We start from the raw sequence: 14656 nt of genomic DNA, 5'->3' as shown, positions 1-14656 counted from the left end.
CTTCAAATAATTATTTCTCTGAGTAACTGGTGAGTTAAATTATTATTTTTTTAATCACAGCATGAACATCAACTGCACTTCAAAAAAAAAAAAAAAACACATCTACCTTGCTCTGTCTCCTGACACAATTGTAATGGTAATACAAAAAAAAATGGATTTGGGCTGTATGAATAATGCAAGTGAGCTGCTGTCTTTAGCAATCCTTCTCATATGTACCACCACTAAAATGATGAGATTCTTCCTTTTTTTGTGTGTGAGCACACAAATAATGTAGCTAGAGACACATGTTGAGTTTAATTGCTTCCCTATATTCAATTTAAAACTTTTTCAATGTATAATGATGACTGGAGAAATGTTTAATAGCCTGTCTGTTTTTGCCCCAAAATCAAATGTGCAGGAAGCCGCGATGGAGAGATTATAGTGTGGAACAACAACACAGAAAAAGCTCTGAGGAAACTGCAGCTGCCGGCTAAACATGAAGAATTTAGTAAGCAGCTTGGTCTCTTGTTACGCGCACACACCACTCCCGCTACTTCCACTTGTTCAGGTGTTAATACAAAAGAGCTTCAGATAAATTTGAGCTATTCCACATGTAGCGAGACAGCAATGGTGGCCTAGAAAACTGATGGATAGATACGTAGAAACACTTTAGCATTTGTTTAAGTAAGAGGCCCCTTTGGTGCAAGTGTTCCCCAAAATAGTTTTTGTGATCTTGTCATTTTTGTCTCACAGAGCAAATGGAGCGTTCCCTTGACGCCATTGCCACTTTGTCGTTTTTACAAGGTCGTACATCTGCACAAATAGCAAAAGGTAAAGTGAAGGAAATCTGCTCTTCTCTCACCATGAGTATTGTTTGCATTACTTACTTCAATGTGTAATTCTTCACTGAATGTGTTGTAGAAAAGTCACTGAAATAGATGTAACCTGGGCATGTTTAATAATATTTGTAAATTTATTGTAGGGATGTGCGAATACCGATACTAGGTATCGGTGCCGATACCAGTCTTACTTTAAAGGGACAGTGTGTAGAATTTTGTCAGTGTTTATTCATTTCAAAAACCCACTATTGATCAATACAATATTCCAAAAATATGTTCTATCACATGAACAGACATTATTTTTAATAAAATCGTAGGTCTAGCACCTGACATATTTCACCCCATCTTTCTGCTACTGTATGTATAACCGCAGGAAAAGAACTAGTAATTAGTTGTAGGCTTGCGAAGTGTGGTTTGTCTGAGGCACCGTAGTGTCCGTACTTCAAAATGCATGTGCTTCGAACTTAGGTTGTTGCATTCTATTAGTTCATCACTAGATCACAAACAATTCTAAACACTGTCACTTTAAGGTATTGGTAGTCGTGGAAGCTGCCGATACCTGTCACAAACAAAGTCTGACATAGAGTAAGCCCTCCTCAGCCATCGTTGTCGCTATTGCAGTTTCACACATTGGTGAATCGTGTTCTGCGTCAGAAAGAAAGGTCTTTGTTCAAACTTTTTTTGTCATTGTTTTAAATCAAATTTTAAATATCAAAAGGACCGGGGGTATCAATATTCAGTATCGCTGAGTACTTGGGGTGCACCGATCGATCAGCCGGCCGGCCGATTTCCTTAGTTTTGGGGGATCGGCGATCTTTTCCACCAATCTCATCTCCCTCCTCAGAGGTCTGAAAAAGTCAGTCACTGTGCTCTTCTGCTGAGATGACTAATTGGCTTTACTTTTTTTTTTTTTTTTTCAAAGAATTACTTAATTTGCAGTCAAAACAACCCGTTTGTATTATTTCACAGATTCAATGTTTTCCAATAAAATAAGATTGGAACTCTGAAGGTGTATGCTGCTTGTTATGAAAAAAATTCGGTGATCGGCCAGAAAATTGTACTGAGTACTCAAAAGAGTGAACACTTGTACTATTATTCATAATTTGAGTTATGTTTTTTTGGGACAATAATGAGTGAATGAGCATTATGGCCACACTAAAAAGAAAAAAAATCATATTGAGATATTGCAATTTTACTGGAAGTTTGCATTCTGCATGAATCGTCTTAATATTGTGTGAATGAAATCGCAATTTCACATGAGAAAAAGGGTATTATAGTAAAAGATTCTTGCTTGTGTTAAAATGAGACAGGTTGTGTGCCTCTTTACTTGCTGTTTTATGTTGCCATGATATTTTAACAAATATTTCATGACAGTGGCTACGGAATTTACTAGTCATCTCCAAAGAGGGAGGGCGGCGGCTGGGTTCAATCTGCTGCATTCCAGTTTTATTCATTTATTTACAACTTTATTTTCAAGATGATATGACTTTATTCATGTGCTAAAGCTTAGTTATAACCAAAATAAAACACCCCTCCATTGTAAGATTAACAACAACTACAATGTTTTTTTTTCCTCAGAAAAGGTTGCTAGAAGTTAGGACTGATATTTGTATTTCCCTTAGGTGGCGCCAACTTGGTGTCATGTGGCAGTTCTGGACTGGTCAGGCTCTGGAACACAGTCCACGGCCATCTCCTGGGACAGTTCACGGCTCACGAGGCACAGCTCGGCTCTATTGTCATGACTGTCAGCCCCTCTGGAAAGCTTTTAGTCACAGCAGATAGGCTGGGCACAATCAAGACATGGAACATTGAGGTACAAAACAGAGAAGTGCTGCTGATTCTTTCATTTAAAAACTGATATGTACCAGCTTTAGGTCATGTACAAGCAGAACAAATTACAAATGGATCTGATGGCATTTGACAGAAATCCAACTGAACTTGAGACATGATTTCTCATGTTACATTTAAATTGCCATTAATTTTATATTTATAAAGTTTTTTTTTTTCTGGCGAGCTCAGTATTGTTCATTCGGTAATTTTACCGATTTTCATCATCATTGCTCTCTTTTTTTTTTAAAAAACGTAAAAAAAAAATTTTTTATTTGGTATGTGGGTGAATATGTGTACGTGCGTACGTGTGATTGTGTGTGTATTCATTAGTTCACCTAAAACCTATTAAAAAATCCCATACCGTTCACCTAAACCGAACACTTCCAGCCAGAGTCGTGAGGCCGTCAGGAGACCCGAGGAAGGACCAAAGAAAAGACAGGAAAGTCAAATCCCAAATCCCATTTGTGATGCAACTGGAATGTTTTTAACCATCACAAAAGATAGAAGTTGATAAATCAGCATAAGGAAATTATAGAATAAGCTTTTCTGACTAGACCAAAGGGAAACTGGTGACGTAAATGCACAGAGGCTAATCACTCTCATAGGAGATTGTTGGCTAATACAAAAAAATCACTGGACAAAATTTTGTTGTTTCTAGTAAAAGTAGGCTGAACATAACGAGAGAAAATTGACTGGACTGGTAAAACTAATCAAACCAGACTGGAAGGAGAAGTAAAAAGAAAAAAAAAGCTTTAATAGTAGTTTTGTAATAACACAATCAAATGTTAACTTTTGGTTCCAAAAATAATTCACAGCCTCTCTAGTATTACAGCCCAAAAAATTCTGACCTCAAATCTTTGTCGCTTTTTACAAGTAGGGTCGAACTCAGATGTCTGAAGCACATTTTACTCCCTCGTTTAATTTATGGAAATGTATGTGTGGAGCAGGGCTGAAAAAGTTGGGCAAGCTCAGCGCTCTGGTTCAAATCCTGTCCCACGGCAAGCGTGCTTTGGGATCAGCTGGATGGCTTGAACGTTTGCACTGTGTTGTGCACTCAAGACGCAGTGCAGTGTAGTTCACTCTCGCATCTCATTAAAACATAATGCAGTAGTTTGTGTTCATCACAATCGGTGCACTAAAGGCACTACGCCCCAAGTGTATGCTTCTTAGGTTATTGTATGTCAAGGACCAAAACAACGTATTGCAAATTTAACTCATTCACTGCCATTGACGGCTATATACGTCAAAAATTCATTTGAACTATTTCTATTAGTTTAACATTTTTCCCCCACTTTTGTTAACAAGAGTATGAAAACCTAGGGGGAAAAAATATTGTACATTTAGAACAGATATCCTATTTGTGATTAATCATGAGTTAACTAGTGAAGTCATGCGATCGCCTGATGCCCCTAATTTTTTAATAAACTTTTCTTATAAAGAAAAAAAAAAGAGAAAAGATTATTAAAAATAATATTAATTAAAATTAATTCTTTTTTTTTTTTTTAAAGAGAAGAAGAAAACATTATTAAAAATTAGGGGCGTCAGGCGATTAATTTTTTTGTAATTAATCACATGACTTCACTAGTTAATTAGTTGGTTATCACAAATTTTATATCTGTTCTAAATGTACAATAATTTTTTCTAGGTTTTCTAGGTTTTCATTCTCTTGTTAACAAAAGTGGAAAAAATGTTAAACTAATAGAAATAGTTCAAATGAATTTTTGACGTCTATAGCCGTCAATGGCAGTTAATGAGTTGAATTTTCGATAACCATAAATTAACCAATTTTAAGTCCCTTTCTAGGATCATTTTACTTTCAGTCCTTCCAAATGTGCTCAGCGAGTCTACAGATGGTGCCTTTTGCCTTAACACATAAACTTATACTGAGGGTCTTTGTCTTGCACAGCTAAATGTGACTTATAACATGTACTCACACTGATATACGTTATGATCAGTCACTGGTGCTGCATATAATGCCTGACAGGTAGACTGATGACTGATGAGTGATTTCATACAATTGAAATGGTGACTGACACTTCAATCAGATCATAGACTTAAATTGAAACGCGACAAACAGCACAACAGAGAGGACATGCAGACTTGCTGTATTTGTTGTAGGCCCCAAAAAATTGACATTAAGGCATGTTAGATTTCTTTTCATTTTCTACTGAAATGAATAAGCCTCTTGAGAAGAATCCTGGTGACTCATTCCACCAGCGAGATAACATTAGGGGGGGACCCTTGAAATGAAAATGAGACGATACATCTCAAGGGGTCTGTCCTTATACCAACTTCATCAACTATTAAGCCAGCCGCACACTGAGTGACGCAACCAAACTCGCACAGTGGGCGTATCTTTCTTTTCATGCTATCTAGTCGATCCCTCAGATTTGTTTATAAGCCTCGGATAATTTTTCTACAAACTCAATTCCAAAAAAGTTGGGACACTATACAACTTGTGAATAAAAACTGAATGCAAATTATTGTAATATTTTATTCAGAATAGAACATAGAGAACAGGTCAAAAGTTGAAACTGAGAAAATGAAAATAAAAATTTTAAATTCCATGGTGTCAACAAATCTAAAAAAAAAGTTGGGACAAGGCCATTTTCATCACTGTGAGGCATCCCCTCGTCTGGGGATCGAGGAGACAAGTTTCTCAAGTTTAGAAATGGAACGCTGTCCCACTCTTTTCTAACACGCGTCTCTCGAACTGTTCGACTGTCTTGGGTTTTCTTTGTTGCACCTTCCCCTTTATGATGCCCCAAATGTGCTCTATAAGTGAAATAAGTCAACTGCAGGCTGGCCATTTCAATACCCGGATCCTTTTCCTACGCAGCCATGATGTTGTAATTGGTGCTGCACGTGGTCTGGCATTATCGTGCTGAGAAATGCTTTTTGCTGGTAAACACCTTTCTGATATTTCTCCACAACATTGGAGGAATTGGTGATTCTTTACCCATCTTTGCTTCTGAGAGACACTGCCACTCCGAGAAGCTCTTTTTATACTCCAATCAAGTTGCCAATGGACCTCATTAGTGGTAACTGGTGTTCCAGCTGTTGCAAGTGCAATTGACTTCTCCAGCCTCTTATTGCTACCTGTCCCAACTTTTTGGAAATTTACAATCAACATATTTTTCCTTTAAAATTATACATTTTCTCAGTTTCAACTTTTGGCCTGTCATCTATGTTCTATTTTGAACGAAATATTGACATTTGGCACTTCCACATAATTGCATTCAGTTCTTATTCACAATTTGTATAGTGTCCCAACTTTTTGGGAATTGGGTTTGTACCTTTTTGTTAAACAATATGTGCATGCAGGTGGTAAATTTGAGCAAAGTAATTACAGAATTCTTATGCATGGATCTCTGAGATGGCCTCCAAAATGTATGTTGATGAACTAACTGACTTTCTCAGCATTATTGCTTGGAGTCAGACGAGGAAGTGGTGACTGAACCTCCAGAATTGCTGCGCAGTTTCCGCCCACACCAGGATGGGGTCACTCACCTGCATATGAGTTTCCACGGCGATCGGCTGCTCCTTCTGTCAGCATCTTCAGACTGTAGTGTGGCCCTCAGCTATCTGCCAGGAGAAATCATTGGCTTTTTTGGACAGGTAACACTCGCTCATATGCAGGAAAGTAATGCAGTGTTGCCAACTGTTACAGAACACAATATTTGTATTTTTGAAATAAATGGATTTAGTGGAAAAGGAATTAATTGTTTAGGGATAGAATGTCCCTAGGATAGTGGTGGGTGGTAGGATCCAGTTGACTGAAAGGATGTGAAAGAAGTCACGTCTCCATACACGTGTCAAAGGGGACCGATCATGTTAACTCATTCACTCCCTGCCATTTTCACTGAAGCAACTCCCTTCGCTTCCGGCTGTTTTACTAGATTTTGACTGATTTTGCAAGGCCCACAGAATATTGTGTTCTATTGCTATAAAAACATGGAGTATCTTCTTTCATCAGGAAAAAAAGTATATTTCTATCTGTTTCCGCAGCAATTAGAAGTGTCATCATTATTCACAAATCTGTTTAAAATTGTGGGTAAATGAGCTTTTTGCAACATGGCCCTGGTTGATCTCTTAAACTCAGTACACTCAGTACAGAGGCTGCATCAAAGCCTTCTGTATGCTCTAGCATAAAAAATACATTTAAAAAACGCATAAATATGTTATTGGGACCGTGGCAATATTTAAAATAGAACATTTTTACACAGAGCAAATTAGTTAAGGTAGCCAGGGGTGATGTCTGCATAGTGTTATGGTATTTATGTTTTGCTTAGGTCTCAAATCACGCACAATCCATAACCCACAAGAGAATTTTAGACTCACAAAAACCAGGCCAAACAATGGTGCAGGTGGTGTAACCTGATTTTGGTGGATTTGATCAAGGTGCAGGAAGACAGGTTACACACCGCGCGGACACGTGGCGGATGCCATCTATTTCATTCATAAATATGACAACAGCGTGGAACAATCCCTCTGAATCATTGTAGAAATCAAATCATGAAACAAATTATTATCATCTTAAAAATATTTTAATAGCACACCTGCGCAGTACAACTGGGATGGTGAGTTGTGGTCACACACAAGATGCAACAATCGTGGGTTCAAGGTGGTCTCCAATTTCCCCAGTCATCATCTGCAAGGATGTTGGTTGCATTTTACCTGTAAAATCACACTGCGCGCACGTCAATCTCATGCACTGACCCCCGGCGAGTCAATTTCTGCTTCTGCAATGTCATGTTCCGTGCACATCCACTGCCATGATTTTAATGGGAATGAGGGGAGCCGCTTCAATTGTCAGAGAGTTGGCTGTGTTCATCCATCACACAACGGTGCAAAAGGCACTGTTCTATCTGCTATAGTTAAGCAAATTACCAAAAGAAGGAAAAATGTGCACAGTTATATTGCACTTTTCTCAAAAACTGTGCTGGGCACGAAAATAGGGCCCGACATTGACAAATAATTCTTGGCTCGAGCATGAAGGTCACTTCATTTGTCTGTTAGTCACATGATCATGTAGCTAAACACGGTAAACAAAATGTTACAAATAGCCAAGGCAATTGGACATCACTCATGCAAGAATTCAGATGTAACACTGATTGGTAGTTAGAACACAGCCACCTTCAATCTGCAGTCTTTTTACAACAAAATCCTATCCAGTCAAAGTAGGTGAAAGTAATGTGACGGGTGCACATTAAATAGCTTACAATTGCTGTTTGAATGATGGTATGCTATTCTAAAATTGACTTTTTGCTTCACCACTGATGTTCTATTAGGAGGAGCAGTGGAGCATCATGAGGCCTGCATGTGTTCACCCACAGCGGGATACCTTTAATGATAGACACTCTGACAACACAGCAGAACGTGAGGAGGTGGAAAGCGACAAGAAACAGGATGGTGGAACAGAGCACAGCGTTTGTCCGGGTGAATTGTCACTTTTGACTTAAGTGTCTTTCCTCTGTCGTTTTGTTCAGTTTATTTGAAACCATGACACTGTGATTTCAAGAGTCTTGGTGATATTTGAATTGATAGTGACAGAACACAACTGTGGTTGCATAGGGGCACAGAATTGTCATCAGTTTTCCTTATGCATTTCAGAAAAGATGACTAACTATTGGGAATGAATTATACACTTAAAAATAAAAAGTTGATTCTCGAAAAATCATTCATGTAGTGTTAACTGTGATGATAAATCATGATGTTTTAACCAAGATGAACGTGTCATTAAAAAAAAACTTCATTTTAAAAGCTAACCTAAAATTTTGCAGCATTATGGTTTATTACAGGCACTTACCAATTCCTGTTCATTCCCAAAATGTTACATACAGTCATAAAAAAAAAACCCAGCAACTTCATTTTAAAACCTAACCTGAAATTTTGCAGCATTATGGTTTATTACAGGCACTTACCAATTCCTGTTCATTCCCCAAATTTTACATACAGTCATAAAAAAAAAACAGCAACTTCATTTTAAAAGCTAACCTAAAATTTTGCAGCATTATGGTTTATTACAGGCACTTACCAATTCCTGTTCATTCCTAAAATTTTACACACAGTCAATCCCCCCCCCCCCCCAACAACTTCATTTTAAAAGCTAACCTGAAATTTTGCAGCATTATGGTTTATTACAGGCACTTACCAATTCCTGTTCATTCCCCAAATTTTATTTTACAGTATTTTATGTTGGTCAAGTCATTACAGACTAGTTGCATGCTCAACAACAACCTAAAGGGGGATGAAGAAGAGAGAAAAAAAAAAGTCTGCTCAGAGTCCAGTAAATGATGTGAGCTAGGATTTGTTGCTATAAGTCAGGAAGGTAAATTTTGACATTAGCTTGGCACTCAAAATAAATGATGGCATCTTAAAGTCAAGTGAAAAGATGTACTCAACTTAGGTCAGCAGTAGCAATCTGGAGACAAGATAAATCTTGATACGGGTCACAGTTACTGTACCATTTATCATCTGGGGGTGTGATATCAGATCCTAATGAGATGTAAAATCAAAACTGTGTGATGGACCTGCTTGGATACTAAAGTACAGGAAAAAATATATTTCATCCTCGGTGTTATATAACCCACCATCTCCTAAACGATCGGGGCTTGACCATTAAACCACCCAATCAGTCATAGCAATAATTTAATATGTCTACAACTTAAAACATGTGAGAGAGAGCACAGCAATATGGAGCAACATTTCAACAAGGTGGGTAGTGAGCTTTCCAATGAGTTTTTAAAATGAATGATCAGCCAATTAGGTGATGATGCCAATTAACTAATTATAGGACGGCCTTTTATAACCACAGAAAATTATATTGTGTATTTACTATAATGGCTTTTAAACAATATATCATTATTGTCAATGATCTACCAGCAAATTATTTTTTATTGTTTTAAGCATATGTGCAGCGGGTAGCTTTGTAGTGGTTAACATATCTGCTTTCTCTGTGTAAAAAACAAACAAACATGCATGATAGGGTTACTGAATACTGTATTTTAAATTCGTCCATAGGTGTGAATGTGAGTGTGCTTTGCAATTAGCTGATAATAAAAATCAAAATTGTATATATGTATGTAAAAAAAAAAAATTGGGGGGCTTGCTTTGTCATAAGAAATATGTAAGTTTCTACTCCCTTTAGAGGCAAGGCTGAAATTATCAAACATGATTGCTTGCCATTTAAATGCTACGTGTGCTCTTCCTTAAAATGAATTTGGTTTGGTTTGGAGCGTGACTATTCATCATGGAAATGATTGTGAGTGTAACAAAGGTTAATTCAGTTCAAATAAATAATATACTTTGTAGTGGAGTTGACTGTTTTATTACTTGGGGTGTTGTGGAGTGTCTGAAAGTAGCAGTTAATGAATAGATGTACCAGGCTGACTATATTGACTTGTGTGTGCATTTGATTTAATGACATTATTAAGTTGTTGCAATGCTTTAAATTGCTCTGGTGCATATATTTGTAGTTATGGCAACTGTACCCCTGTTATTGATGTTTTTAATGTAACTTTTCTTAAAATCACACAAATGTACGCACCAGGAAAATGAAGATTAATTACTTAAATTGCAGTCTAGACTAGACTTTTGTTAACTGAGATGTCTTAGTCACTGTCACAATGTTGACGGCTACTCCTTCTATGGATTCGCAACCACTGCGTCATGGAAAAAGATATACTATTAGAGATCATACAGGTGTGTCGCATAAATTATCTAATTTCACTTAATTTTTTTCCGAAACTTGTTACGTATGGTATTTACTGAAAATAATGTCATCTTTGGATACCAGTGATCTTTAGACTAGTGATGGGAAAATGAAGCTTCATGAAGAACTTGTGATATTTTTTTGACGCCTCTAGATGGCCCTCTTGGGTGAAAGATGCAGTGGAAAAGTAATCAATTTCCTTTGCACTAGCCTTTATATTTAAATCAAGAGCACCATTTAGGGGAGTCCAAAAATATCACAAGTGCTTCATGAAGCTTCATTTTCCCGTCACTACTTTAGACAGACAGATGGCAGAAGGTACAATCAATCTATGTATCCACCTGTTCACACAGTGTTACAAAGTCTTGTGAGTAGACTGATTATTATTTTAGTAATTATTTACATTTCTGTTTGCTGTTGGTCCCTTTTCTAATGTAAACTATTTGCATGAAGGTTGGGAAACACCCACAAAATATATTAAAATAAAAAATATATATTAGTGTTGTCAAGCGATGATATTTTTTTTACTTATTAATTGCACAATTTGCCACTTTTCTAATCACATTTTTCTACTTCTACTTCTATTTTCTACCAAACTTGTAACAAGCACTGTATTAACAGGAATGAATATAAAATCATCAAATATATAGCATATTTTGATTCGAAGACGGTTCTAAATCATTTCTTTGATCCTTGAATAAAATTCTTCTGTAAAATACACCTGTTGAACAAATGGATCAAAACTGACTTGTTCTTGTTCTAATACAATTGTCAAACTTTATTTCTCCCTACTTTAGCGTTGATTTGCGAGGCCCAGCAGGGTATTTTGATCTGAGATGATACGCCAAAGACAAACTACTACTATAATATTTCAATTTGGCTTTGAAATGTGCGCAAATTACTTTTGATTTCTTAATAAGCATCTAGCAAGTAGTCTGTAATGCAACCATGGCCAAGTGGCCGATACTTTCCTCTCCTCGGCCACTTCATTCAGCTTTTCTTGTATATAGAGAAAACGAGAGGAACACATAATGCACAGAGCTCAATAGAAAAGTTTGAGTGGTTGTTTTGGTGCTAGGGTCAGTTGGAAAGTCTATGCTGGGCTGGCAGCCAGTGATCCTCAGGTGAGTCGTGCCAAGGCCTCACTTTATCACCAGCTTTGACTATGTGTGTGTTAGTGTGTGTGCACATGGGTCTAAATGACCTCCGTTCATCACAGCAGCGAAAGAGAAAGAGCCTTGTGTACCCTTCATCGCTGTGTGAATGTGTGTGCGTGTGTGTGTGCAGGAGCGATATTGATGTGTCTGAGTGGTCAGTGTAATCTGAACCACAAGTGCACTTGTGACCATGAGAGATTAAACTGTCTCACAAGAAGTCACCTGTTTTTTTTATGTTGCTTTAAAGATCACCTCTAAAACTAGAAAAATATAAATGGGAAAGTTGGAAAATTGTGCGCTGAGACATCAGTATATCTTGCAAGTTTTCAGTGTACCTCACAAGGTTGTGCTTAAATGCTGTTCCTTCTACAATCTACCCTACTGTTAGCTGACAAAGATGATAGGATGACGAGAACAGATCTGGACAGGTTATTTGGATTTAGATTATTTTCTGTGGGAAAATTATTTCTAGTTGGGGAGGTTGGGGGAGTGATTTAGTGAATTATTTGACCTTTGAAAGATATTATAACATTTTTAATACCTAATTTCATATATCAACTATTGTTACACATTATGAACATTTTAATTCTTCATATTAACCTATAAGACATATTTTGTGTCCTGTGCAGAGCAGATGGTGTTGATTTCGGTATAATATGACCTTAAACTGGGTCATATTATTTAGTCTAAAAAAAGTTCCTTCTCAGCGCTTTGTGCGAAAACACATTTCGGTCTTGAAAACAAAATTTGCTTTGAAATAACACACACACACACACACTCTTTACTTTCTTCATCAGTCACGGCCACCGTAAATTTGGTTCAACTTGTTTGTGAGATTTTGCTATGGGAAAATCCTTCAACTATATAACACATTCTGTCTCAAAAACATCTACCTGACCTTGTTTACGCCATCTGCTCACGGAAAAGTACCAGAGAGTATGTTTAGTCTACAAATGAAAAGGAGGAGGTCTTTTTAACTATAAGAAGGTATTGTACACGTAGAAGAGCACATTTGACGCTCTGAAATCCCACGTTCTTTAAGTGATGAAATCGGAAGCTGTTGGAATGTCCAGAGATTCTCTGTTTTTTATTAAATCATTTTTGCAAAGGTGTATTTTTCTTGCATTAAACCTATCCTCATTTTTGGAACACGCAAAGAGGACAAAATTCCTTTGAATTCCTTCACCTTCTTGTTGCGTTCTTGTATTCCCTGTTTCCATGCTGCTTAAGGACGTGTTCCTTTAGTTTTGCTAGCTCGCTAGCTGTGTTGGACTAGAAATGCTCAACTTGGCATTGCAAATCATGCTGTTACGACGGTGACTCCCGTCACTCAACTCAACTCTATATTCATAGTGCACTTTAAAAGAAGGGCAGCAGATACAATGAAAACAGAAAAGGCCCCAGAATTTAACCCTGTGGAATACCATACGTTCCGTTATGCATGTGAATTCTTATTGCACATATTCGTCTGTTTGATCAAACCATCCATCCATCCATCCATTTACTACCGCTTATCTGGGGTCGAATTGCGGGGGTAGCAGCTTTAGGAGGGAAGCCCAGACTTAGCCTCTCCCCCAGCCACTTCAACCAGTTCCTCGAGCGGGATCCCAAGGCGTTCCCAGGCCAGCCGAGAGACAGTCTGGAGAGACTGGCCTGGGCGACCTGCAGCTTCCTGCCAGTGGGACATGCCAGGAACACCTCTGGTTAAGAACCACTCGTACAGCAAATGTCCATATTTGGGCATATGGGGCAGTGTCAAAACAGGACATGTTGGGACATGTTTTCAGCCACCTGAAGTATGATGTCTTTGGAACTACATATTTGGGCAGGGGTGCGGGACCGGAAGTGTGACGTTATATGGAACATGTCCATATTTGGGTGAAGGGGGCGGGGGCGGAAATGAGGCCGGGACTTAGACCGGAAGTGGGGGGGGGCGGGGCAGGAAGAGAGACATCACACCTGTCCCCCCAAAAAATTGACAAAAGCAGGATCGTAACATTCTCTCTAGGCTGTTATGTTGACGCTACAGCAATCAATGCAGTCGCTTTTAGACTTTGCCTTTATCTACAATTCAAAGTGTTTCCTTTAAATTGTCCAGGTCATGTTTGTAAATGAGAATTGGTTCTCAAACATTTTACCTGGTTAAATAAAGGTTAAAAAAATCCAATTAATTGCATTCACTTTAAGGTAAAATATTTGAGCGGCCCATCACTACATGCCTCGGAGCCTCTGGGGCGGCATTAGAATTTCAAATGAGTTATACACTAAACAAGCAAAGCAGTGTAGTATTGCGATCTCATCAATTTTAAAAGCAGAGAGACTCATTTGATGCCTTTCCATGAGTTTGTATATTAGAATTTTCCTCCGTCCTTTCCCTAGTCGTTTATCTATGAGGCTAAACAATGATCATTTAAATTAGTGAGCTATTAGGAGGTGACTAATCTTTCTCATCTGCCTTCTTGTGAAGACAAAGAAGAAGCAGACCATTGATGAATGAAGGGGAAGTGAAATGAACTCTGTGGTTAAAGTGCGGTGCAATGCAAACTTTTTGGCTCGGTTGTACTATCCATCATCTTGATTCTGAATGTGCCTTCTTTATGGGACTCACTGCACACTAAAGTACAATTAATTTGGGATATATTGGATAAGAGTATGGTTCGATGTTTATGGTTTGATTTGGAGGCTACAGGAAGTGTGCTATCAGGGTAGTTGACATTCAACAATTTAACACACATAAACGTCAGCGCACACCCTGTTTCAGAATGTGTGTCTATCTCCGATACAAGTTAGTGTAATTTTAGGTGTGCGATGTATTGTTTGCAGAAAATTGGGTTCGGAATAAGTGCAAACAAGGGTTTGCACTTTCCACACATTAATGGGCTCAGTTTTATAATATTGCCTCATCTGGTGAAAGGACGCATGCATCGCTATTCTTATAGTCCATTTTAAAGATAGCTTCATTTATATGTATGAGTTTTGTGGCAGGTGATTTTGTCCGAGTCTGAATGCACATTTCAGCTCAGGCTGCCAGGCTGCTTCATAATTACCATACATCAAATTCACGTTTGTCATGTAATTTACTCGTCATCTTGCTGTTGATGCATGGCTAATTTTAGCATTCCAGCAAAATAAGATTT

The 14656-nt window shown here is 37.9% G+C and overlaps 1 protein-coding gene across 1 annotated transcript in view; it reads left to right on the top strand.

Annotated features, from left to right (window-relative positions):
- The window catches only part of LOC144052347 (cilia- and flagella-associated protein 337-like), a 30230-nt gene extending 21506 nt beyond the window's left edge, over nt 1–8724 (top strand). The window contains exons 14-18 of the mRNA XM_077566316.1: nt 398–487; nt 733–810; nt 2441–2631; nt 6069–6266; nt 7940–8724. Of these exons, the coding sequence (XP_077422442.1) occupies nt 398–487; nt 733–810; nt 2441–2631; nt 6069–6266; nt 7940–8110 (728 nt within the window). The 3' untranslated portion in view covers nt 8111–8724. The remainder of the gene's footprint in view (nt 1–397; nt 488–732; nt 811–2440; nt 2632–6068; nt 6267–7939) is intronic.
- Nucleotides 8725–14656: the final 5932 nt, after the last annotated feature.

The sequence above is a fragment of the Vanacampus margaritifer genome, chromosome 5, assembly GCF_051991255.1.
Source record: "Vanacampus margaritifer isolate UIUO_Vmar chromosome 5, RoL_Vmar_1.0, whole genome shotgun sequence".
NCBI classification, from domain to species: domain Eukaryota; kingdom Metazoa; phylum Chordata; class Actinopteri; order Syngnathiformes; family Syngnathidae; genus Vanacampus; species Vanacampus margaritifer.
This window is presented reverse-complemented; position numbering and strand designations above follow the sequence as displayed.